The sequence below is a fragment of the Perognathus longimembris genome, chromosome 23 (genome assembly GCF_023159225.1).
Source record: "Perognathus longimembris pacificus isolate PPM17 chromosome 23, ASM2315922v1, whole genome shotgun sequence".
Lineage (NCBI taxonomy): Eukaryota > Metazoa > Chordata > Mammalia > Rodentia > Heteromyidae > Perognathus > Perognathus longimembris.
In genome coordinates, this window is record NC_063183.1 from 19,378,886 (window position 1) to 19,402,003 (window position 23,118).

General features: G+C 47.4%; 2 protein-coding genes and 1 long non-coding RNA gene across 7 annotated transcripts in view; 2 read left to right on the top strand and 1 right to left on the bottom strand.

Moving 5' to 3' along the window:
* The window catches only part of Csnk1g1 (casein kinase 1 gamma 1), a 138,237-nt gene extending 124,288 nt beyond the window's left edge, over positions 1 to 13,949 (top strand). For 2 of the 4 annotated variants that reach the window (XR_007208837.1, XR_007208838.1), the window contains one exon: positions 22 to 3,941. Coding sequence is in view for 2 of the 4 variants with exons in the window: in XM_048332843.1 (XP_048188800.1) it covers positions 8,372 to 8,426 (55 nt within the window). In the remaining 2 variants the exon portion in view is untranslated. Of the gene's footprint in view, positions 1 to 21; positions 3,942 to 8,371 lie in introns of those variants that run through there. The other 2 variants (XM_048332843.1, XM_048332844.1) reach the window with 1 other exon arrangement.
* A 2,212-nt stretch (positions 13,950 to 16,161) lies between these two features.
* Positions 16,162 to 22,965, top strand: Ppib (peptidylprolyl isomerase B). Of its 2 annotated transcripts, none has more exons than XM_048332846.1 (5): positions 16,162 to 16,366; positions 16,977 to 17,090; positions 17,827 to 17,920; positions 21,767 to 21,971; positions 22,012 to 22,084. In XM_048332846.1, exons 1-5 carry the CDS (start codon positions 16,232 to 16,234, stop codon positions 22,019 to 22,021), a joined length of 558 nt encoding a protein of 185 aa, XP_048188803.1. In that variant the 5' UTR covers positions 16,162 to 16,231; the 3' UTR covers positions 22,022 to 22,084. The 2 variants fall into 2 exon arrangements, with proteins under 2 accessions (XP_048188803.1, XP_048188802.1); XM_048332845.1 differs by lacking the exon at positions 22,012 to 22,084 and adding an exon at positions 22,623 to 22,965 and having other exon boundaries at positions 16,184 to 16,366; positions 21,767 to 21,951.
* LOC125340937 lies at positions 22,512 to 22,735 on the bottom strand. The gene is made up of 2 exons (XR_007208839.1): positions 22,603 to 22,735; positions 22,512 to 22,563 (listed from the first exon to the last, which is right to left on the bottom strand). It is a non-coding gene; the product is annotated as an uncharacterized LOC125340937 (long non-coding RNA).
* Positions 22,966 to 23,118: the final 153 nt, after the last annotated feature.

The following is a 23,118-nucleotide window of genomic DNA, read 5'->3' on the forward strand; positions in this document are numbered from 1 at the left end:
TGATTCTAGACTTACAAAGAGTAAGTACATACATCAGGCAAGAAAAATCCATGTCTGTGAGACTCTTGGGTAAGAAAAGAAGTACCCCTAGTCCCAAGAAAGTGAGATGTCACCTCATTTTCTTTCCTGCTTCTCTTGCATGTGTATGTCTTGCCCTGTCCATACCACCAGCCCCTTAATGCTCTCTGCATGGTCTGTGTTTAAACTCTTAAGAGTCTGGGGTGGAAGGTGAAGTGATTGTTGATTCTACTGCAAAAGCAGCATTTCTACCATTTCTTTCCCTTTTCCTTTATTCCAAACAGATCAAACTCCAAGAAAATATCACATAGGGAGAAAGAAAATCATGATGTAGATGATGACCTTTCTTGTAAGCCCTTTTAGAACATTCAGGATGTCCCAGTAACTTATTCTCCCTGAGCAGACAATGTATTTGTAGTGCCAGTGTGTGCCCTACATGGTCTCTTGAGCACCTATATAGTCTAAGTATAAGCCACCTTTGGGCTTAAGTCCACAGTGATATCTATCAAGAGCTGAGCTCTTCCTTCCAGATACACTTTGCATGCTTTTGCCCATCTGTTTGGTGAGCTTGCTTTGCCTTCAAGAGGTCCCTACCCAACAGATGAAAAGCAATTGAGGATGACTTGGGCTCTGTATCTTGTTGAGCCCCTGCTCAGATACTCTTCTCCTGACCCATAGAGGGCACTAATACATGAGGCAGGGGAGGAGGGAGCTTGATGCCCCAGGAGACTGTTTTCAGTAAAGAAACTTGCTCCATATTCTCAGAGACTTTGGAGATTTTAATGGGACTCACAATTTTTCTGTCAATCTCCTCTACTATGTGATGCTCCCACTTCTGGGCTCTTAATGACTTCATTGCACTTTGGAGTAATCTGGGACGTGTTGGAAAAGACATAGAGATAGAAAGTTTTGGTATCTGGCCTGAACAAGTTTACACAATTATACAACCAAGGTTAGAACCACTGTGCTCTGTGTGCTCTGATCATGAAAGAGAGTCATACCTACCCCCAATTTCTGTTTGTAGCTCTTTTTAGAACTTTATTGAGTCTGTCCTCTGAGAGAGTTTAATGGTATACTTTAAATAATAACAAGATCAAAGGGACCTTTTAGTCATAAGATATGCCCTAGACTGGTTTATTTCTTGGACCCATTCATTTCGTTTCATCTTGGCAAACATGTATCTAGTATTGTATGTGAGTGTGGTGTTTGTCCTGTGCGTGAGATAGGGGGCCACTCATACAAAGTTCAATACAGTGTATCCTGTACACTGTACCATCTGGAATACGAAAGGAGGTTAAATTCTTCCCATTTAGCAAATAGAACCTCTAGTCTCTTTGCCATCAGCTCAAGGTTTGGGCCCTTGGAAAGGTATAGAGACTAAAAGGGAACAGTCATATTTGCTTAGGGCATTTTGTGTGCAGTAGCTGCCAATTCATCTTGCATAGGGAGCTGTCAGGATTCATCTGCATTATTCTTCTTGGCTTTCTGTGTGTATGGGGGCAGGAATGGAGTAGCCATGTGTCCAGTCATTTTCCTGGGAAGAAGTCACAGCTAGAGAAGCCTGAGGCATCCCTCTCCTTGCACACAGCTGTGATGCCATTTGTTCCTGTGGCCCCGGGAGGGAAGGGGTTGATAATGTTGTTACCCATATTGCAGTCCAGCTTGGGTCATTGGGTCACTGGACAGACTGAAGCCTTTACTTCCAAACTTTTGATTTGGGTTTCCTCACCCAGCTTGTTTTGTGTAAAGGTGAAAAGAAATGACAGAAAAGAAATGATTATCAGATGAACCTTTGACTTTCCTTTTTCTCCAGCTGCAGGAAAGCTGGATTGGAAGAGTGGTAAGGGCAAGCAGCTCTTTGGCGATTTTGATTCTAGAAAGAACATAGGAATTTTTCTTATCCATTTTAGTTATAAGTTAACAAATCAAGGTCTCATTTCTCCTGAGAACTAATAAGAATAGACTTTAATTCCTTCTCTGCCAGGTATACCCAGCCTTCCTCTGCTTCATCTTCTGGTAAAATAAGGTGTCTTTTAAACTTTTTCTCTCTACGGGAAGAGTTAGCCACTAGCTGCTTTGCTCAGGGATATTGGACTTAAAGAAACCTAGGAACAGGTTTCTCTTAGAATAGGCAGGTTAGCTCAGTACTGCTTAACTTCTTGTCCCCTCCTTGTGTGGGGACCAAATGGCTCAGGTTTGGTGCTTGACTGAATTCTCACAAGCAAGGTAATTTTGCTCCTTTCCCTGCTGCCTTCCTGGGAGTTGCCTAGGAAAGCCCCTTTGAGGCTCCTGCCCCTGCTTTTCTGTTTTGTCTTCCCACTGAGATCCAGCTCCCACCTTAATGCTGTCAGTGTCCCTCCTCTCTACCTTAATGTGGGGACCCAGTGGCCTATTCACCCTCGCTCCGCAGGAAGAAACTAAACACAGACACATTCTGCATGTTTGCATGGCTCACAGGGAGTGCCTTCCATTTCACCTCTGTGGACTAATATCTCTTTCTCTCTCTTCCTTTCTGTGTTTTTCTCTTTACATACTCTGTAGCTGCCTGAAAATGCTCAACCTGTGGTGAGTCCTCTCTCCAGTCCACATGCAAAGGGGAGCAGACCAGACTAGGCTGGGATTGGCAAAGCCAGACAAAATGCCTAGAGTCATTGAATGGCTTCTACATGCCTCCTTGTGCCATAGCCACCTAGTTGGGGAACTAGATCCACAAGGTGGGGACGGGGCAGGCCTGTACCCAGGAATTAAGTCTATTCAATCTTTCCTTTCACACCACCTCATTCATCACTACCTCCTCCTGCCAAAACAAAAGCACACAGTATCCAAGCTCAGCTCTTTAGTGATAGCTGGGTGGATTTTCCCCCCAAAAATATAAAAACCAAGGTAAGAGGGTAAGGTTTCCATGAGAGTCATTTACATAGTATTTGTTTGCTCACCACTATGAGGACGGTGTTGTTGCCAGACAATCTCACATCCTGTACAGCTTGATTTCTAACTCAGAAATTGGCTTTTCTGGAAGAATCTTATGATTTTTTTTTTGGGCTCAGTTAGCTCCTCCATCTCTAGAGCTTAAGTCTTTGAAAAAAAGCAAACTCCTGAGGAAGAGATGGACATTGTGCTGCCATGTGGGGGCTTGTCTGGTCTTTGTTTCTATAAGAGAGGACAATGGGCCATGGCTGATGACTCAGCTGGGGGAGATATGGGAGCCTGTCTTTCCCACTCCTGGAAAAGGCTCCTCAAATGCATTCTTAGGAACAGCAGAGGTATATGGAAGAAGTGCTACCTGATTTGTGTTGGTGAGGAACTTCCTTGCTGTAAGACAGGGTCTCCTCTCTAGCTTTCTTCCTGGACACCGCCTGTGACCTTCTGAACTTGCTGGTCTGTCACAATTAGGAAGTGTCTAACTTTCCCACACAGGCTGTATACATAGGATATGTTTTATACCACACTACCAGTCTGCCACATTTTATGACTACTACCTCATTCCAGTTTCTCTGGACACTGGTTTCTGAAGCCCTAACAGATCTAAGCCAAAGTATTTACAGGGGTTTCCCTAGGCATGAGGATGTACTAAAGATATAATTTAAGTTTTATGAAGATGAGATTTGTAGACTTCAGGGTTTCAGTATGTTTGGCCTGTTTGTTTCGCAAGTATGTGTGTATGTCATTGGACATCTGTCATGGTCTACTTTTTTCCTGTGAGCTTCCAGGTCACTAAGTAGTTTTATGCTTAAGGTAGCATTGGGTAATATTATAATACTACCCTAAGTAGTAGTATGCTTATCAAACCCTGTGCTTGGAACTCTAGAGGGTTCAGGGCCTGCTTAGGTGCTGCCAGGTGCTGGTGGCTCACGCCTGTCATCCTAACTACTTAGGAGGCTGAGATCTGAGGATCATGGCTCAAAGCTAGCCCAGGCAGGAAGAGTCCGTGAGACTCTCATCTCCAACTAACCACCAGAAAGCTGGAAGTGGCACTGTGGCTTAAGTGGTAGAGTACTAGCCTTGAGCTGAAGAGCTCAGGGACAGTGCCCAGACCCAGAGTTCAAGACCCACGACAAACAAGAAAAAAAGAACTTAGGTGCTGTCTAGCTGGAGAGTCATGACAAACACATGTGAAAGAACTAGAAAATATGGCTTATCTTACCATTCCTAGAAGGCCGGAGGCGAGAGGTCACTATGAGTGGTCACGAAAGAATTGATGAAAGCAGCAGGACTTGAGCAAAGGAAGAATGTTACCAGTATGGTAGAGAGGAGGAACACAGCAAGGGACCCGCTGAAGGGAGAAAGCCAGGATATAGTGAAGAAGTAATCTGAAAAAGAGCTGGGCAGAAGAGGCCTGTAGGAAGAGTGGGCAACGCTCAGAAGTCGGGAATCCTGGACTGATTTGATGCTTGTGCATTGAGTCTGCTGGGAAGGAACCTAATACACAAGAATAACTGATCACCTGCCCTTACTCTCCTCTGTACACATCCGTGCAGTCTACCAGTGGACTTGGTCTCGAGTTTAGCTCAATTTAGTGGATCCTGTTGCTAGTCTTTATCTCTGAAACCAAAGAGTTAAAAAACAGATTGTGGGTGTAAGTAGTATCTTCTACTGCTGAAGCTTAGTAGTTACTAGCAAAACTTGAGGGCTCTAAATTTAAAATCTATACTTCTGAACTACAGCTTATACTTTTCTCCAGTGAGTGATTCAGCATTGCACATCAAATTATAATATGTTTGTAGGCAGACATTAATTCATGTGATTTGCCTTGGAGGAAGTAAAAAGAAGCAATTTTGTACTTTGAGATGGGCCCAGTTTTCAGTATTTTTTGACTGCTTTTATTTAAAAGCACAAAAAACATCCTCTTAGCTGAAATTAGTAATGCCTCCTGAACCAGAGGTAAAGCTCAAGTGGTAAAACATTTTCCTAACAATCTTGAGCTCTGGGTCAATTTTAAGTACCACCAAAAGAAATAAAAAGGAAGAAAAAGATGTTAGTAATGCCATTGTTATGAGAGAACAGGAAGACTATGGAAATATTGGTACTACTATGAAATTAAATTTGTCCTTTTTTTTTTTTTTTGCCAGTTGTAGGGCTTAAACTTAGGGCCTGAATGCAGTCTCTTGCCAGTTGTAGGGCTTAAATTTAGGGCCTGAATGCTGTCTCTGAGCCTCTTTGTGCTCAAGGCAGCACTCTACCACTTGAGCCACAGTGCTCTTTCACCTTTTCCTAGATAGTTTATTGGAGATAAGAGTCTCACAGACTTTGCTGCCTGGGCTGGCTTCAAACCCCAATCCTCAGATCTCAGCCTCCTGAGTAGCTAGGATTTACAGGTATGAGCCACCAACACCCAGCTAAATTAGTTTGCTTAAATATTAATTTCTGGGTATTCAACTTGGAAAATGTTATTTTATATTGTTTTTTATTTCTAATACCTAAGGATAGCTAAAAAGACCTCTTTTCTTCAATTCTTTGCAAGGGTTTCCATTAAGGACTATACAGTCAGAAGTATTAATTATTTCTATTTAAAAGAATTTGTTCCATTTCCAAATATATATAACACTTTGCTTAGTAAGTATATTCACACCCATTAATAATAGCACTTAAAAAATATGGTTGTTAGAGGCTGGGAATGTAGCTTAGTGGTAGAGTTATTGCCTAGCATGCATGAAGCCCTGGGTTCGATTCCTCAGCACCACAAACAGAAAAAGCCTGCAGTAGTGCTGTGGCTCAAGTGGTAGAGTGCTAGCCTTGAAAAAAACAAAATAAATATATATGGTTGTAGGTTGGAAGTGTGGCTCAAGTGGTAGAATGCCAGTCAGTGGGCAAAAGTGTCAAATACTGAGTCTGAGTCTTGGTCTCAGACAAAATAAAAAATAAATACACACACACACACACGGTGTTACACTCAAAAAAAATTTTTTTTTTGCCAGTCTGAGTCTTGGTCTCAGACAAAATAAAAAATAAATAAATACACACACACTCACACACACACACACACACACACACACACACACACACACGGTGTTACACTCAAAAAAAATTTTTTTTTGCCAGTCCTGGGACTTGAACTGAGGGCCTGAGCACTGTCCCTGGCTTCTTTTTGCTCAAGACTAACACTCTACCACTTTAGCCACAGCACCACTGCTGGCTTTTTCTGTTTATGTTGGTACTGAGAAATTGAACCCAGGGCTTCCTGCATGCTAGACAAGCACTCTACCACTAATCCACATTCTCAGCCCTCAAAAAAGTTTTTTTAAGAACCTCTTTTAAAACTCCTGTTTTCAGTTTGGAGGCAGAGGCCCAAACAGTAAGGCACTTGCTAGGCAGGTGCAAGGCCCTTAGTCCAAACTCCAGTACTGCCAAAAGAAGAAAGATGAGAAAAAAATAAACTCTTTATTTCCAAAACTTCCAAGTTTTGTGATTCATTTAAGTACAAGTTCAAGCCCACCATTGTTTGTGTAAATGTTTATTTCTTCTAAGAAACCTTGTTAAATTTTAAGTAATGAGTCCATTGGCTATTATAGCAATGCTAAATTGTCTGCGTGGAGAAGGACTCTCGGCTGTCATAGGGAACTTATGGGTTTTAGAAGTGAGAAGTAGTTCTTTATTTCCCTATGAATATTCCTTGCCTTAAAACTGAGAGGATAGGGGCTGGGGATATGGCCTAGTGGCAAGAGTGCTTGCCTCGTATACATGAGGCCCTGGGTTCAATTCAGCACCACATATACAGAAAATGGCCAGAAGTGGCGCTGTGGCTCAAGTGGCAGAGTGCTAGCCTTGAGCAAAAAGAAGCCAGGAACAGTGCTCAGGCCCTGAGTCCAAGCCCAGGACTGGCCCAAAAAAAAAAACAAAAAAAACAACTGAGAGGATAGTTGGGTGCTGGTAGCTCACGCCTATAATTCTAGCTACTCAGGAAGCTAACATAAGAGGATTGCAGTTCATAGCCAGCCGGGCAGGCAAGTCTGTGATACTATTATCTCCAATTAACCTCCAGAAAACCCCAAAGCCACACTATAGCTCAAAATGGTAGGAGCACTAGCAAAAGAGCTCAGGGACATCGTCCAGTCCCCGAGTTCAAGCACCATGATGGGGCGGGGGCAGGGGAGAGAAGAAACAAACAAACAAAAAAAAAAAAAACTGAGAGGGGGCTGGGGATATGGCCTAGTGGCAAGAGCGCTTGCCTCGTATACATGAGGCCCTGGGTTCAATTCCCCAGCACCACATATACAGAAAATGGCCAGAAGTGGTGCTGTGGCTCAAGTGGCAGAGTGCTAGCTTTGAGCAAAAAGAAGCCAGGGACAGTGCTCATGCTCTGAGTTCAAGCCCCAGGACTGGCAAAAAGAAAAAAATAAAACTGAGAGGATTAGGCAAAAGACATTAAAGATAGTTTTCTTGGAAAAGTTTTTCTTTCAAGGGTGAAGCAATTCTGAGCTATACTTGTAACTTCACTCCTGTCTCATCTGGCTTCTTTGACTCATCCACCACCTTCTGCCCCTCCATTCTCATTTCCTATGTCATTTCCTGGGAAGAACATTTTTTTGCACCAGCCTTGCCTCAGCCCTCATCTGGATTGTCTAAGCAGAGCCATGTTTCCTGGGCCAGAGGCCAGAGTAAGGAAGGGCTCTTGGGCTTGGGAGAGGGATGTCAGAAGTAAGGTTATTTCTCAAGAGATGGCACTTGGGGGGCGGGGGGGGGGAGCCTCTACTGTAAATAAGCCTTCCCAGCCTGCTCTGCACAGTAGCAGCAGTCTCAGAGAGCTGAGTGTGGGGTGCCTGCAACTAGAGAGCCTCATAAAGATCAGCTCCCAGGATGGACACGGGTCCTCTCAGAGTAGAAGTTTCTACTGTACAGCTGTGTGCGAATAGGAATGGGGCAGAGAGAATCTATAATCTGGTGGGTAGCACCACAAGATCCTCCTTCGGTTCCAAGCTTCAACTATGAAATGATGGGATTTGTTTGCCTTGCTTAGACCTCCTTACACACTGGCTAGGGTTTCTAAGTATTAAGCTGCAGACTATGCAAGCTATTTTTATGCAGTCCTAAGGATCCCAAGCCTTGGTTCTAGACCAGGATGGATCATCTGGGTTGGGTTTAGACAAGGAAAGACACCCTCTTGGTGTTCCTTCCCTAAGTACCTTTCATACCCTTCAGCCTTTTGGTGATTAGGTTGGGTATCTGCAAATTAAAATCAACCAGTTCTTTACCTTGGCTTTCCTGGAAAACACTGCCTGCCACTTCCTATGTGCCCGCCTGCCTATTGTAGATGGTAGGCGGCTCTGTGGGTGGGTACCAGGGGGAGAAATCCTATTCTATTCAGTAAGCACATTCGGGCTTCCAGTGCTGACTTGCAGTGTTCCTTGTGCTCTAGGTGCTGCTGTTTCTTTAAGAGGAAAAGGAAGAAGACTACTCAGCGCCACAAGTGACCAGTGCCTCCCAGGAGTCCTCAGGCCCTGGGGACTCTTGACTTGATTGCACCTGCAGCTCCTGCCATTTCTCATTGGAAAAGACTCCTCTGTGGGGGAGGATAGAGATCCAAACCAAAAAGAAGAAAATAGATGCCCCCAGAAGGAGCCAGTGTGGGCAGCCAGGGCCCAGTGGACCAGTGGCCATCCCAAACCTGTCTAACGCTCTGAGCAGGTCCCAGAGCTGCTGCTCTTACACTGCTTGCCCGCGTGGCTGCCTGGTTGACTCTCCTTCCCATTGTTTACAGTGAAGGTGTCATTCACAAAAACTCAAGGACTACTGTTCTCTTCCCACCTCTTCCTTTTCTCCTGGTTCTTGTTCTATCCTGAACCCTCTCCAGGGTCAAAGCTAGTGAGCTGAAGGCTTTGTCCCTAGGAAAGGGGCTCAAGAGATTGAGGGTATTGCCAAGAAGGTAGGAGGAAGATGGTACACCTGGGCCAGAGGAGAAACTTCTCCACTTCCTAGGTGTGTCTGGCAGTGTGGTGTCTTTCTCTCTGTGCTTGGGCAGCCTCTAGCCCAGTTGGCCAGGTTCCTTCTTCCCTCTTTCCTGCGAAATTACACTGTAGGACACAAGCTGTGAGAAATCTGCAGTCTACTGTCCCTGTGTGTTGGCATTCTTAGCTCTCTTGACAAACAGATTCCTTTCTCCAGGCAGTAGTAGGACATGCAAATTGTTCTGAGCAAAGGAAAGAAAACTGACTTTATTGCACTTTTAGGGTTTTGTTGTTGTTTTTTTAAAAAAAAAAGAAAAAGAAAAAGAAAAAAAATCCATGACAGATGCATATTGTGTCTGGTTATATTGGGGGTTTTATTTTTTCAGTTGTGAGGGAACAGGCCAGCCAAGCCATTCAGAGAGAACCTGGGTCCAGAGGACATACTCAATGGAAAGTTAGACCTGCAGCCCCCAGAAGAGAAGAAGCCAAACTCTGTCAACTCACGTTGACAAGGAAACATACTTGAATTTTCATTCATCTTCTCAGCTGCTGAAGACAGCCCCCACCAGAGCCTCTTGACCTAACGAGCCTGCCGTTTGTAAGCCCAGCTCTCCTGCATGTGAAATGAGCAGCCACGCCAGACCAGGAAATGGCCCATCCCAGAGAGCAGATGCTTCTCAAAAAGAAAACAACGCAAATGTCTTTTTCCTTCACTGCCAGGGACTTCCTACTAGATAGCCATGTTGACTTTCTGGTGACAAAATTTCTGATTAAACAGCCACCACCATCTTGCCACTAGTGGACAAAAAGAGGGTAGTGAACCTGCCTTCAGCTAACTGCCAGAGAAGCCTTGGGGTACAGCACCATATATCCAGGAAAAGAAAATTGGTAATACTCTGTCTGCCTCAATACAGAGTGGTAGCATTCAGGCTGGCCTGCCTTGTCAGAAACAAAGTATACAGCGATGTCCAACCAGGTCTGTAACCGCGGATTAGAAACTCAGCTCCTGTGGCTGCAGTGACCAGGAGGGTAGGATCAGTTGGTGCTGGGAAAAGGATACTGTAGTGGAAAGGTCTAAAATTATGTTCAACTGAACATAGACTCCTTCCAGATAAGATGGCCATTCATCTACGCACATTTTTCCCCAGTGCATGGTCTTTCCCCGCCACCATGCTGTATTTGCATGACTTGCTTAAAACCGAGAATCTTGGTTCCTCATTCCCTGTTTTGAGGACTTAATAATTTGTGGGGTTACTCTTCTTATGCTCCATTTTCATTTGAGTTAAGTGGCCTTTCCAAACAGTGACTTCTCATTCCAGGTGTGACAGAAGGGATTTTTCACATCAGGAAAAGAGGTTTGGTATCTGAGAGCAAGGAGCTAACCATGCAGGACAGTGGCTAGTGACTTGGTCTGATGGTTTGTGGGACACAGAAATTCTTGCCTCTGGCTTTTCGAATAGGAGTATGGGGATATTTTCTGGTAGTTGACGACGTTTCCTGATAAGTCGCTGCACGTAGCTTCCATAGAAGAAAAGTAGCATTCTCGTAAGTCATTGGGCTTCACCTGTTCCATTGAATCTTGGCTGGGGAATATCTCTTCACTGGCTCCCACCCTGCTTAGCTCATATAAAGACTACAATTTGCCATTTCTTTACAAGGAATGTTTCTCCCTATGAGATAGTGGCAGGGAGAGACTGTGTCACACCTTTCCCCACAGGGCTTTGAATGTTGGAGTCGGCTTCCTTTTTGTTCCTAATGCTTAAAGCCATCACTGAGATTTTATAATCATTTGGCATTTGGGCAACCTTTAAATCCCCACATAGAAATTTTTAGCTTCCTCATCCCAGCTTAGAAAACGCCTTGCCGCCCAAAGGAGGGCAGGGGAAATGGTGGCAAAGCCTGGAGCATCCTGGCACTATGTACCCCCACTAAGTGCCTCCCCCGACCCTGCATCCGCAGGAAAAATAATCAAAGGCAGTAAGCCGCATGGCTGTAGGACTGTCTTGCTGAGCTTTTTTTTTTTTTTTAGTTTTTGTATAGGCTAGCTCTTGAAGGGTTGGACATGAGTTATTGGCAGGAGTAGGGAAGGGTGCTTGCTAATGTACTGTTCTCACCCTCCAACCCCTGCAAATTCCCTCATTATTAAGGTTTTAAGACAAAGACAAAGAGCTCCAGGTCCCGTTAGCATGCAGGGTCATGGTGATTTTTCCAAGGCCATTGATACTCCAAGGTGACCCTGAACCTGAGATACTCTGTTTCGGTGTTCTTAAAACTTAAAACAAACCCTAAAACCCCTCAAAACCATGGCCCCCAGAAGCATTTTGGCCATCAGTTCCATCCCCAGCAGCACACCAGGCCCCCGCCCCGGCCCTGCCACTTTGTCTGGCATTGCCTCCATTTTACAGCCATGATGCCCGAGGACCATTTTCTTTTGAGAAGAATGTCATCATTTTAAGGCTCATCTTCTGTTCATGGAAACCCACTAAGGATTCCCTCCAGCCCTCCCATTCCTCAGGTATCAAAGCCTGCATGGGCTGGGCAGATAGGCCAGGAAGCCACAGCGACCCCGCATCCCCCACCAGGACTCGTGCCTGTGCAGTCGCGAGGGCCCCGTGGGAATCATTTGCCTCTCACACCTTGGCACGTTCCTGAGTTCTGACTCCAGACTGCTGCCTCTGAGGGAGAGTGGGGCATCCGCCAGCAGGCGAGCACTCAGGACTGCCTTAATCACCATTCCACGTCAGAGTCTGAGGGCAAACAGGGTTCAGGAAGTTACAACATGACTAGATTAGCCACAAGGTCAGATTCTCTTATTTTGGCATGAGCTGCTGCAGGCAGCCAAGATCCTGAGGTTGGTAGTAGAAATGTTGATTTCCTGTTTGTTCTCAGTGAGCTCCAAGTATATAGAAATGGTCCCTGCCCATCTTCTCTAGAGTAACTTCCAACCTACATCAGTAGAAACATACTGGTAGCGCCGTTTCAGTGTCAAGTTTCCAGTGTTAGTGATCACTTTAATGCCTGAAAAATATGCAAGTGGTAATGTTACATTAAAGTGGTTTCTAACACCATAGCCTTAACTTCTTTTTTTTACAACATAGAATCCCCTCCTAGAGAGCAAGCATGGCTGCATTTCTCATGGCAACTCTTAAAGGAGCTTGATCCTCTGATGCATCCCTCCATGTCCAGGCCAATGTCACCACCCACTTTCCATTCTCACTGAGTTGCCCTGACAACGTCCCCAGTGTGTCAGAGCCATGCTAGGTCTAGGGCTTCTCACACTGGGAGTCTGTAAGGCCATACAGCCAACATTGCCTTTGCCGGGCCACTGCCACCGTCCCCATGGTTACCCCTAGGTGGTGAATGAATTACAGAGACCCTCAGGGAGCCAGGATACCAGGTACTCCATCTGGATGGGCCATGTGGATGACAGGCATTTTGCTGTGCAGCTCTTGGTTTTGCAGATTCCAAGGAAGTCCCATCTAGAGGCTGGCCACCAGTGACTCCCCAGGATGGGATTCCTTGTGAGTCTGGGGGTTTTATTATTTTTTTTTTTGGAGGGGGATGAGGGGGCTGATTCTGAGAAAAAGATGAGGCAGACATGGCCCATCTGTGGCTTTGTAGAGTTTTGAGCAGTGTTTTTGCCACAAGTTTTGGAGTCTTTGGTCCAATAAGCAGTCTTAAAAATGTTTTTCCTAGCTCCTTTTGCACGTGACTTAGGTGCAGAAGAATAGGTTTCTCATTGTATTCAGAATAGTAAATAGGTCCCTGAATACAGGCAATAGTAGTTGATGTATTTTCTCAAAAAACTAACCAGGAAACCCACTCCAGTGTTTGTAGGTCAGCTTACAAAGGAAAAAGTGAGCATGTACTCCATAATGCTTCTAGTCTGGTAACCAAACTTGATGTTCTAAAGAAACCTCAGTTGTGTGGACAGGATTTCTTTGACTTGTTTCTCATTTACTCCTTACAATCACGTTTCCGGTGCCATCACCACCTTTCAGGTCTTAGCAGAGGATTATCCACAGTAACAAACTGGGGGGTCTAGTACAGCCATCATCCCAGGAATGCATAGGGGACCATTGTCCTGACTGCCACCCCCCCCCCCAACATGTCTTTCAGGGTAGGTGAGACATTTTCAGTGTTCCTCTTCTTGGGCTCTAGACCAAATCCCAGGCCAGCATTTGCACCAAAAGCCTTTTAGAAGGCTTATCAACCTATTAGGAGTGTCTCGGGAAAGATGAGCCATTTCTTTGGGAATAAATATATTTATAGGTGGGGGAGGGTAGATGGTTGCATGTGTGTACTCATCTGTGTGAATTTAAGACAGCTAGGCAGCTGGGAACCAGGTGTTCCCAAGTATTTGCAGAGGTAAACCAAGTGTCTGAGCAAGCTGGCCCTGGGAATGAGGCCCTTTGTCAAGCAGAGAAAGTAATAGAAAAGATAGAGATAAAACCAAAAATATAACTCCCCAGTGGAAAATAATGGTGATTTAGCAATTCCCATTGAATATCTTATGTGGTCTAATTTATTATATTATTATTTGTCTGTTTCTTTCATCTTTGCCCATTATACTCTTAAAAAGATGTTGGAATGTTGACTGAAATTTTTTTAAACTAGATAATGTATAAATCAGCTATGGAAATTAGTTTTAATCGTGTGATGTGTCTATTGTTAAATGCCTTTTTTTTTAAACCTTTTTTTTTCTTGATATGTAATGTTTCCTAAACCCTAGCACTGGTCAATCTCAGCTGTGAAAATGAAATCGTAGTATTTTAAAACATGAATGTCAATTTCAAGTGTATTTGAAATGGTTCCTCCGAGAGAGATTTTTAGACTATTGGAAAAAACCATCTGCCGAGGAAGTAGCTGCCTTTGGAGAAAATAGAAAATGGGTCCTGATACGTTATCTCAGAGTAGCCCCTTTCCTAGGGCACCGTGGAAAACACAAATGTGATCTTCAAGTATACCTCTTCCTCAATTTGGGGAAGAAAGGACTCAGTTTGCACCCTTTTTTGTATGTAAAATAAAATGTCTTACCTTTCTTGGCTACTTTTACTTGTTTGGCTCACTAGTCTGTTTTAAGTCTCCCTGAACTTTTTTTTTTTTTTTTTTTGATCATGGAGCTTGCACTCTGGGCCTGGGTGCTATCCCTGAAGCTCATCAGTTCAAGGTGCTCTACCACTTTGAGCCACAGCACCAGTTCTGGTTTTCTGGGGGTTAGAGATGAGTCTCATGTACTTTCCTCCCCAGGCTGGCTTTGAACTACAATCCTCAGATCTCAGCCTCCTGAGTGGGATTACATGACAATTTTCTTTTGAATACTCAATTACTACGTCCATTTTTGCCAGTAGTGGGCAAGTAGGAACAGACATGGTTGCTTAGTTGGCTGGCCTCAAACTCAGGATCTTACTACCTCAGCCTCCTGAGCATTGAGATTACAGGCATGTTCCAACACAATGCCCAGAGGGGGCAGAAAACATGTTTGTCATGAGAGAAAGGTTGTATACCTGCGGCATTTCATCCACCAACTTGATTTTTTTTTTCTTTCAAAGAGGGTTGAAGCTGGGTCCCAGTGGCTCATACCTACTATTGTAGGCTACTCAGAAGGCTGAGATTTGAAGAATCAGTTCAAAGCTAGCCCAGACAGGAAAATCCATGAGGCTCTTATCTCCAATAAACTACTAAAAAAGAAACGAAGTAGAGTTGTGACTTGAGTGGTAGAGTACTAGCCTTGAGTGAAAGCTCAGGAACAGGAAATGGTGCTGTGGCACAAATGGTAGATCGCTAGCTTTGAGCCACAGTTCAAGCCCCATGACTGCCAAAAGGAAAAAAAAACACCCAAACTCAGGAACACCACCCAGGCCCTGAGGTCAAGACCCTGGACTGGCACAGAAATGAGTCCAGAAGCTGCTTTTATGCCATTTTAGTATTACAAGACAGCTACTGTAAATACCTGAGCTAATAAACATTTTATCTCAGCAGCTGTGGGCAGTGTGGGAAACAGGTTATTTATACATGATAGATTGTGCAGCCTCATACTGACAAATGTAATGCAAGGATAAATTAGGGCATGCCAGTGGCCACACATAATTCAAACAAGTCTGCACCTCCAACACCAAACTGCATAGTCCACCTATGAAAATGGAACCGCAGTATACAACTGGGGTGATGACAAACTGGGATCTTTTCAAAGTCAATCTTTGAAAATGGGTTTTTAATACGAGTGTCATTTTTGTATATTTGGGTATGTAACCCTTAGAGCACCAAAGTATGTGAGTTGCGTTACAACCCGATACAGCCGCACACCAGGGTGGCTGTGACCTTCCTCAAGGATGTCGCCCTCAGGCGGCCCCACCTCCGAGTTAAGTTGAGCAGTGTTCAGCAGCAGCACGGATGGAGCTGTATCGAGGCTAAGAGCAACTGCTGCTCACTAAAACAAAAAAGCCAGGCGCCTGGCCTGTGATCCTTGGCTCCTCGGGAGGCTGAAGGTCGTGGTTCGAAGCCAATCGAGGCAGAAAAGTCCCCGTGCGACTCTTTATCTCCAATGAACGACTCAAAGTAGAACACTAGCCTAGAGCACCAAGAGCGCCTCCCGGGGGCAGCGCCCAGGCCGTGAGTTCAAGCCCCAGGACCGGCAAACACACTACTTTGGAAAACAAATGGGCACTGAAAGGAAGTTAAGAACCAAGATACTACTGTAAGACGGTGTAGGCTCGCAGTGAGAAGGGGGAGAGAGAAATGGACGCGAGAGAGACTGAGGCAGAATGGAAGCAAGACAAGGAGCAGGTGCTACCGAGAGCGGGGCTGGAGAATCAAGTCATAGGTTCGATCCCTAGCACCACCAAAAGAAGCGGAGAAAACGCGCCTAGGAGCCCGACTTGGCAGTCACCGACGCCTGCTGGCTCACCGGATACTGACGGGGGCGCGCCCGGACCGCACCCGCGCCCGGAAGGAGCCGCCTCTCGCGCGGAGGGCGGTGGGTCGCGCCTCGCCGCTCGGCATGCTGGGAGTTGTAGTCTCCTCAGGGGCCAATCACGGAGGCTTGGGGGTCCAGCCTTCCGGTCGCCTTCCTGCGGACAGAGGGACGAGCGGGGAATCCAATGAGGGAGCGCTAACGTGGCAGCCACTCACGGGGCTCCAGCCCCGCCCCTGTAGGGAGCTACCATCTAGTGCCGAAAGGAAGGGGGGACACTGGAGACCGCCCCGCTCCAGGAGGCCCTGCTCCTGCCCTCTGGATCCCCCTCACTCGCGGTGGTAGCGTCCGGCCCGCGCCGGGCCGCCCACCCCCTTCCGGCCCGGTGTGTCCCGGCCGAGCTCGCTCCCGCGGGTGGATGCTGCGCCTCTCCGAGCGCAACATGAAGGTACTCTTCGCCGCTGCGCTCATCGTGGGCTCCGTCTTCTTCCTGCTGCTTCCAGGACCCTCCGTGGCCGATGAGAAGAAGAAAGGACCCAAAGTCACCGTCAAGGTCCGGGCTTTCCCTCGTCCCTTCCTGTCTGAGCGAGGCCTTCCCTCCGTGACCTGGAGTCCGGGCCTTGGCGTCTCGGGCATCACTGCCTCGAGGGTGTGGGGGCCTGGGCGCCTGGACTCGGCCCAGCTCCTCGAGCCTAGGCCATTCCTACCGTGGCGGGGGTTGGGGGGGCCACGGACTGCGGACCCTCAACACCCCCGAGACCCGCCCTGACCAGGCCGTGCCGGGGTACTGGTGAACGATCCCCTCCGCCAAATCCTTTCTCCCGCTCAGCCAGAGAGTAGCCATTTCCAATTATAAAGCACAGGAGATGTAGTTTAAATTCGCATGGTAAGTTTGGGTTTGGGTGGGTGTTGTGTGTTGTTGTTTTTTTATAATGTCAATGTTTATGATCTAGGCTCATTATTTCAAACAAAGATTAGCATCCCGCAGTCTAACCTCTGTAAACGTTCTTCAGAAAGCATCAGGAGCTGTTATTCTATCATCCACTAAAATCAGATTCGCAACCACTACTCTGGTCCCCGTTCAGTCTCTCCCTTTCCCTGAGTAAATCCTCCAGCACTCCCTTCTCTACCAAGGCTAAATTTGAAATGGTCTTTCTCCACAGGTGTTCTTTGACCTACACATTGGAGATGAAGATGTAGGCCGGGTCGTCTTTGGTCTCTTTGGAAAGACTGTTCCAAAAACAGTGGATAATTTTGTGGCCTTGGCTACAGGAGAGGTAAGTGGTGGCAGGCCGGACTGTGGAGTGCAGCCAATTTGTAGCAGAGTCCTGAGGACCCAGCATTGCTTTCTCTCATGGTTGAGCCACCCAGAGCTTTCCTGGCAGTCTTGGCACCCAGATATGGCAAAGAGCGTCAATTAAAGCAAGTGCTCCCTTTAATCAGGTTAATATTTTAACTTTCTCTTGGGCCTGCAGGTGACCTTTTTGTCCATCAATGTGTGTGTGCCTGCCTGCACACGTGCACCAGTCCTGGGGCTTAAGCTCAGCATCTGGGTGTTGTCCCTAAACTTTGTTGCTCAAAGCTAATGCTCTACCATTTGAGCCCCAGCTCCACTTCGTGTGTGTGTGTGTGTGTGTGTGTCTTGACTTATTGGAGATAGAGTCTTACAGACTTCATTGCCTCCCGGGCTCCAAACTATGATCCTTAGATCTCAGCCTCCTGAGTAGCTAGGATTACAGGCAGGCACTCCTGGCTTTCCATCCATTTTCTCGAGTTTGTTCATATGTTGAAAAGAGGAGAGATACTATATGACCCGGGATTATATAAGGCTGGGTCTTTCTGGGATCTGTGTGCTCTGTGCCTGACCCAGGGTAACTGCTTGTTCAGTAGCACATAGACAGATTTGGCCAACTGTGAGATGGCCTCTGTGAGCAGGAGTTGTGGGCTGAGCCTGTTTGACATCTGTCGGTTGACTTATGCCACCTATTTGCCTTCTCGTCCCTTTGTTTCCAGAAAGGATTTGGCTACAAAAACAGCAAATTCCATCGTGTGATCAAGGACTTCATGATCCAGGGTGGAGATTTTACCAGGGGAGACGGCACTGGAGGTAACCCGGGGTCTTCCAGGCAGAGGAGTCTGCTGGTGTAGCCTCCAATGTAGCACAGCCGAGCTGTGGCTGATAAATAGTCCTCTTCCTTTTCTAGCTCCAGGGGCAACTTATGGGTTCTGAGCAGCTGCACCTCTGTGTGCAAAGTGACCCACAGTACAGCGGAGGGAGAGGAGTGGAGGAGAACTCTGGGGCAGATTGCTGACCCAAGCCTTTAGCCTTTCATTCCTTTTGGGGGTGGGGTGGCGTGGCAGTAATCTAGGTCAGATACACAAAGCCCATCAGGGCTCCACCTTGGAAGAGTAAGGGTAAGAGGAGTGCTTTCCTTAAGGTTCCATAAGAGCTGAGTCCTACCCTGCAGTACTTGTCACATAGGACAGAAGTACAAAGGCCCTGGACTAACAGATGGTCAGCCTGCTGTTCCGCCAGACCTTGGGCCAGCAGGGATGGCTGAGTAGTTAAAGATCTTTCGCTTCCAATACCTGGAAATTCCCAATCGGGCATGCTACAGAATGTCTTTAGGATTTGTGCTTTTTTGTCACTTTTTTCTCATCTAGGCAGGAAGAACTAGAAAAACCCACTGTGGCAGTTGCATAGCAACACAAGTTTGAAACAATAGCTAAAAGTGACAGTGCATGTGGAGGCACAAAGCAGCAAATGATTTGTTAAGTCACACACAGTTGGGCTTGATGCAGTATCTGCACCTCTCTCCGTGTGACCTCTCGCGGTCCTCAGAGCTCCGCTCTCTTTGCTTTAGAAAGGGTGAGGGTCGGCGCGGTGCGTGCTGTGAGGTCCCGAGTGTCGAGCACCTGGCATCTGGTCAGTGCGCAGTGACGGCGGGCAAGTCAGCACTTGAGGTGGTCAGGAATGGTCTTGTGAACAGGAGGAAGGATCTGGGTGGGGGGAGAATCTCAGTGGGCAAAGGAGGCAGGGTTGAGGTATGAACCCAGCTCTGTTCTGTGGCAGAAGCTTGGTCAAAGGAAAAGGGGATTTGTGGCAAGGGGTGGCAGGATACAGAGGGGAGGGTTTGGTTTTGTTTTTTTGCCAGTCCTAGGGCTTGGACTCAGGGCCTGAGCACTGTCCCTGGCTTCTTTTTGCTCCAGGCTAGCACTCTACCTCTTGAGCCATAGCACCACTTCTGGCTTTTTCTGTATATGTGGTGCTGAGGAATTGAACCCAGGGTTTTGTGAATGCAAGGCAAGCACTCTACCACTAGGCCACATTCCCAGCCTGGGGGTTTATGGCCAGCAACTTGGGTTTATGCTCTAAGAAATGGGGACCTATTGAAGACTGAAATGGAAGGACAACCCAGTGGAACAGCGTTTAAGAGAAAGTGATGTAGTGGCAGAATATAGAATGTGGAGCCAAGAGCAAGCTGATTGTGAAAGAGATTGGTGCAGGTGTTCCTTGGCAGGGTGACTTCTGCCTGAACCCCAGCGGTCTACAGAGCAGTGTTAAAGGCCAACACACAAGAAGAGTTAGGTCATCTTGGTTTGAATTCTTCCTGGCATGGCACCTCTAACTTCTATCTCTGGTTCTTTATTTTTGGAATACTATTAAAATAGCTTCCATGGTTGACAGTTATATATGCAATGCACTTGGAACAGTCCGGCACACTGTTCATGCTACAGACATTAGCTGTCACAGAAGTCAGGGTAACAGGAATAGAGAGGATGAATACACAGGAATAGTAAACAAAGCAGTGTGCAGGGAAGTTGTTAGGATGACTAAACCCTGGAAGAAAAGATAATGTGTATTGGGTTTAACGTGAAGAGCTGTCCCTTAGAATTGGGAATTCCTTGTGTGTTGGAAAGGGGTTGGAACTAAGGATAGAAATTTGAGAGTTTTCAGGATAGCAGCAATATTGAAATCCTGTGGTTGAGACAAAGAAGATTCTCAAAGGAGAGAAGTTTTAGCCAGGTATGGTGGCTTTCACCCATAATCCTTGGGAGGCTGAGAACAAGGGGAATGTGGTCTGGAGCCAACCTGGACAGGAAAGTTGGAGGGACTGTCTCAGTGGGAAGATGCTGGGTATACGTGCATTGCATGTCTGGGATGGGAAACATAAAATAGATGAAGTATTGTCCAGACACCACCTGAGTAGGAAGCTTGACTATCTCAAAAATAATCGGGGCTAGCTGGGCCCTGGTGGCTCACACCTGTCATCCTAGCTACTCACAAGGCTGAGATCTGAGGATCATGGTTCAAAGCCAACCTGGGCAAGAAAGTCAATGAGACTCTTAACCTCCAATAGACCACCAGAAAACCGGAAGTGGAGCTGTGGCTCAAAGTGATAGAGCATTAGCCTTGAGCTGAAGAGCTCAGGGACAGCACCCAGGCTCACAAACCCCAGAGACCACAAAATAAATAATCAGGCACCAGAAGGGCTAGACTCATGGCTCAGGGGTAGATCATCTGCCTAGCAAGCAAGAAGCCCTGAGTTCATATCCCCAGTACTGCAACAATGACAACAAAAGGCAGTGAGAAGTTTTTAGCCATCACCCCAGGACACTGGCAGTCTGTCCAATATCAAGACAAGAAGTGGAACACAGGGAAACGCCTTTTAGCCAGTCTTTTTTTTTTTTTTCTTTTTTTTTTGCCAGTCCTGGGGCTTGGACTCAGGGCCTGAGCACTGTCCCTGGCTTCTTTTTGCTCAAGGCTAGCACTCTGCCACTTGAGCCACAGCGCTACTTCTGGCCATTTTCTGTATATGTGGTGCTGAGGACTCGAACCCAGGGCCTCATGTATACGAGGCAAGCACTCTTGCCACTAGGCCATATCCCCAGCCCCCTTTAGCCAGTCTTGCCACCTGGTCTTCAGTCAGCCCCAGTCCAGGGCATTTTCCCAGCATGGCTCCATCATGTGGACTGCAGGGTGAACAAAAGCTTATTGAGAATCAGAAAACGTGCTTTGGCTAGGCGCGTCTGATGCCTGTAATCCTGGCTATTTAGGAAGCTGAGATCTGAGGACTGTGCTTCAAAGCCAGCCTGGGCAGGAAAGTCTGAGTCATTTGTCTCTCATTAAGTCACCAAGAAGTCAGAAGTGAGGCTGTGGCTCAAGAGGTAGAAGTGCTAGCTTTGAGCCAAAAAAGCTCAGGGATAGCACCTCCCCAAGAATGGCACATGAAAGGGGGAAGGGAGGCTAAGTAAACCAGGGCGTCAGAGCTCTCCAGTGCTAGGGTTGCTGGCCTTCGGGGCGTGGTGGGGGGGGGGGGTCGGTGCTCCTCCTGGGCAGCTTTGGGGTCTTGGAAACCATGTTGCTATCTGCGCTCGCTCCACGTGTGGATCCTGGCTTTAAAACTCGTGGACAGGTACATGACACACATTCGTAGCGCTTATGTTATCTTCATCCCTTGACAAACAGGATAGGAGGCCCTTGATTTTCTAGAACTCCCAACGGCTGGGCTCCTCTTTTGTCTCCCCTTGCACATGTTCCCCCCCCCTCCTGTTTCTGCTCCGCAGCTGCACCTGTCCTTTGTGTTCTTAGGAGGACAAGCTAGTCAGCCACCACAGTGCTCCCTGGAGGCTCCCTCTCCCCACCCCTCCTCCCTAGCATCTCTACCAACCCTCCCTCCCCCCGTCCCCCCACTGGCCTGGAGCCAGGGTAGCTGACAATGTGAGCCTTAGTTAAAAGCCGTAAGACTGTAGGAGACTTGATCCATCGTGTACTATATTTGCTTACACTCCACTTGATTTAAAGGATGTAAAGGCAGAGCCTAGGCCGGGGCTGGCTTATTATGTCCTTGTTTGCCATTGGAGCCTTGCCTGGCGCAGAGGAGGGCTGGGCCCAGGGGCTCTGCCAGGTTTGGGCCACGCCCGCTCCCTGATGCACCGCATGTCTTGGCAGGAAAGAGCATCTACGGTGAGCGCTTTCCCGATGAGAACTTCAAGCTGAAGCACTACGGGCCGGGCTGGGTGAGCATGGCCAACGCAGGCAAAGACACCAATGGCTCCCAGTTCTTCATCACCACGGTCAAGACAGCCTGGCTAGATGGCAAGCACGTTGTGTTTGGCAAAGTTCTAGAAGGCATGGTGAGTTCTGGAGGGGGGGAACCAAGCCCAGGCCATCCTCACCCAAGCTCTAGCACAGACCCTGGAATAGGGGCTCCTTGTATTTCACCCCATCCCCAAAGGCACCGGGGGCACAGACTCAGATGAGGGGAGAAAAGACTAAACCACCTGACCCGGTGTGCTGGCGCAGGCCTGTGGCTCCAGCCACTCCTGCTGGGGTGGGAGGGTCGCTTGAGCCCAGGAGTCTTGGGCTGGTCTGGAGCGTAATAAGACCTCATCTCAAAAAGAAAAGAATATGCAGTTCACAGTCTGTATCTCTACCCCATTCGTGGGCCCCAAAGAGCCTCGCCAGGCCTTGGGAAAGTCTACAAGAGTCCTCCGTTCTGTTTCTCTCCGAGATGGGGGTGTGCGGGCTGACTCCTGGGCCGTCCCTATGGGTGCAGCCGCACGTGACATCTGGGAGGTCACTTGGTATCTTGCTCACAGTCATCTTTTTTTTTTTCTTCTCACATTTGGCCCAACAAAATTCCAACAGTCCCTTGGGAAATAGCTGCTTGGCCTGACGCCCTGTAGGTTATTAAGAGTTCTGGTGTCTTAAGGTTTGTGTGCTGTTGAGAAGCGGCCTCAGATCGCCTAAGCAGAATGCCGACCTCCATCTCCTGTGGCCCTCACGCCCCTCCTTTCCTTCCTAGGACGTGGTTCGGAAGGTGGAAAACACCAAGACAGACAGCCGGGACAAGCCCCTGAAGGACGTGATCATCGCAGACTGTGGCAAGATTGAGGTGGAGAAGCCCTTTGCCATCGCCAAGGAGTAGTAGGCCCCAGAGATCTCTGACCTCTGAGCAGCTGTCGGTGTGCAGGCCCTGCGCCCTCGCGGGGGTGGAAAGAGCCCATCATGGGCTCCACGCCACACTGGCCCTGGTGCTGGTGTCTGACTGTTGGACCCACTTCCCCGCACATTCCAGGCCCGATTTTATAACAAACTACCAATGCTGACCAACAATAAAAAAGAAAGTGGGGTTTCTTTTTTTATAACCTGTGTATCGGCCAGGTTCTTGGGTATGGGAACGTCTGATCCAGCATGCCCAGACCACTGCTGGGCGATCGATGCTCGTCTCTTCCTTGAACTCGTTCCTGCCTGAACCGGTGCCTTATGCTACCTACAGAATATCAGGCAGAGGCTGCCCC

What these genes read in the sequence shown, in the direction of transcription:
- Ppib (XM_048332845.1), top strand. Translation starts at nt 16,232, where the DNA reads ATGCTGCGCCTCTCCGAGCGCAACATGAAGGTACTCTTCGCCGCTGCG. An exon ending in TGGCCTTGGCTACAGGAGAG is followed by an intron (nt 17,091 to 17,826) that starts GTAAGTGGTGGC and finishes CTTTGTTTCCAG; the next exon opens with AAAGGATTTGGCTACAAAAA. An exon ending in CAGGGGAGACGGCACTGGAG is followed by an intron (nt 17,921 to 21,766) that starts GTAACCCGGGGT and finishes ATGTCTTGGCAG; the next exon opens with GAAAGAGCATCTACGGTGAG.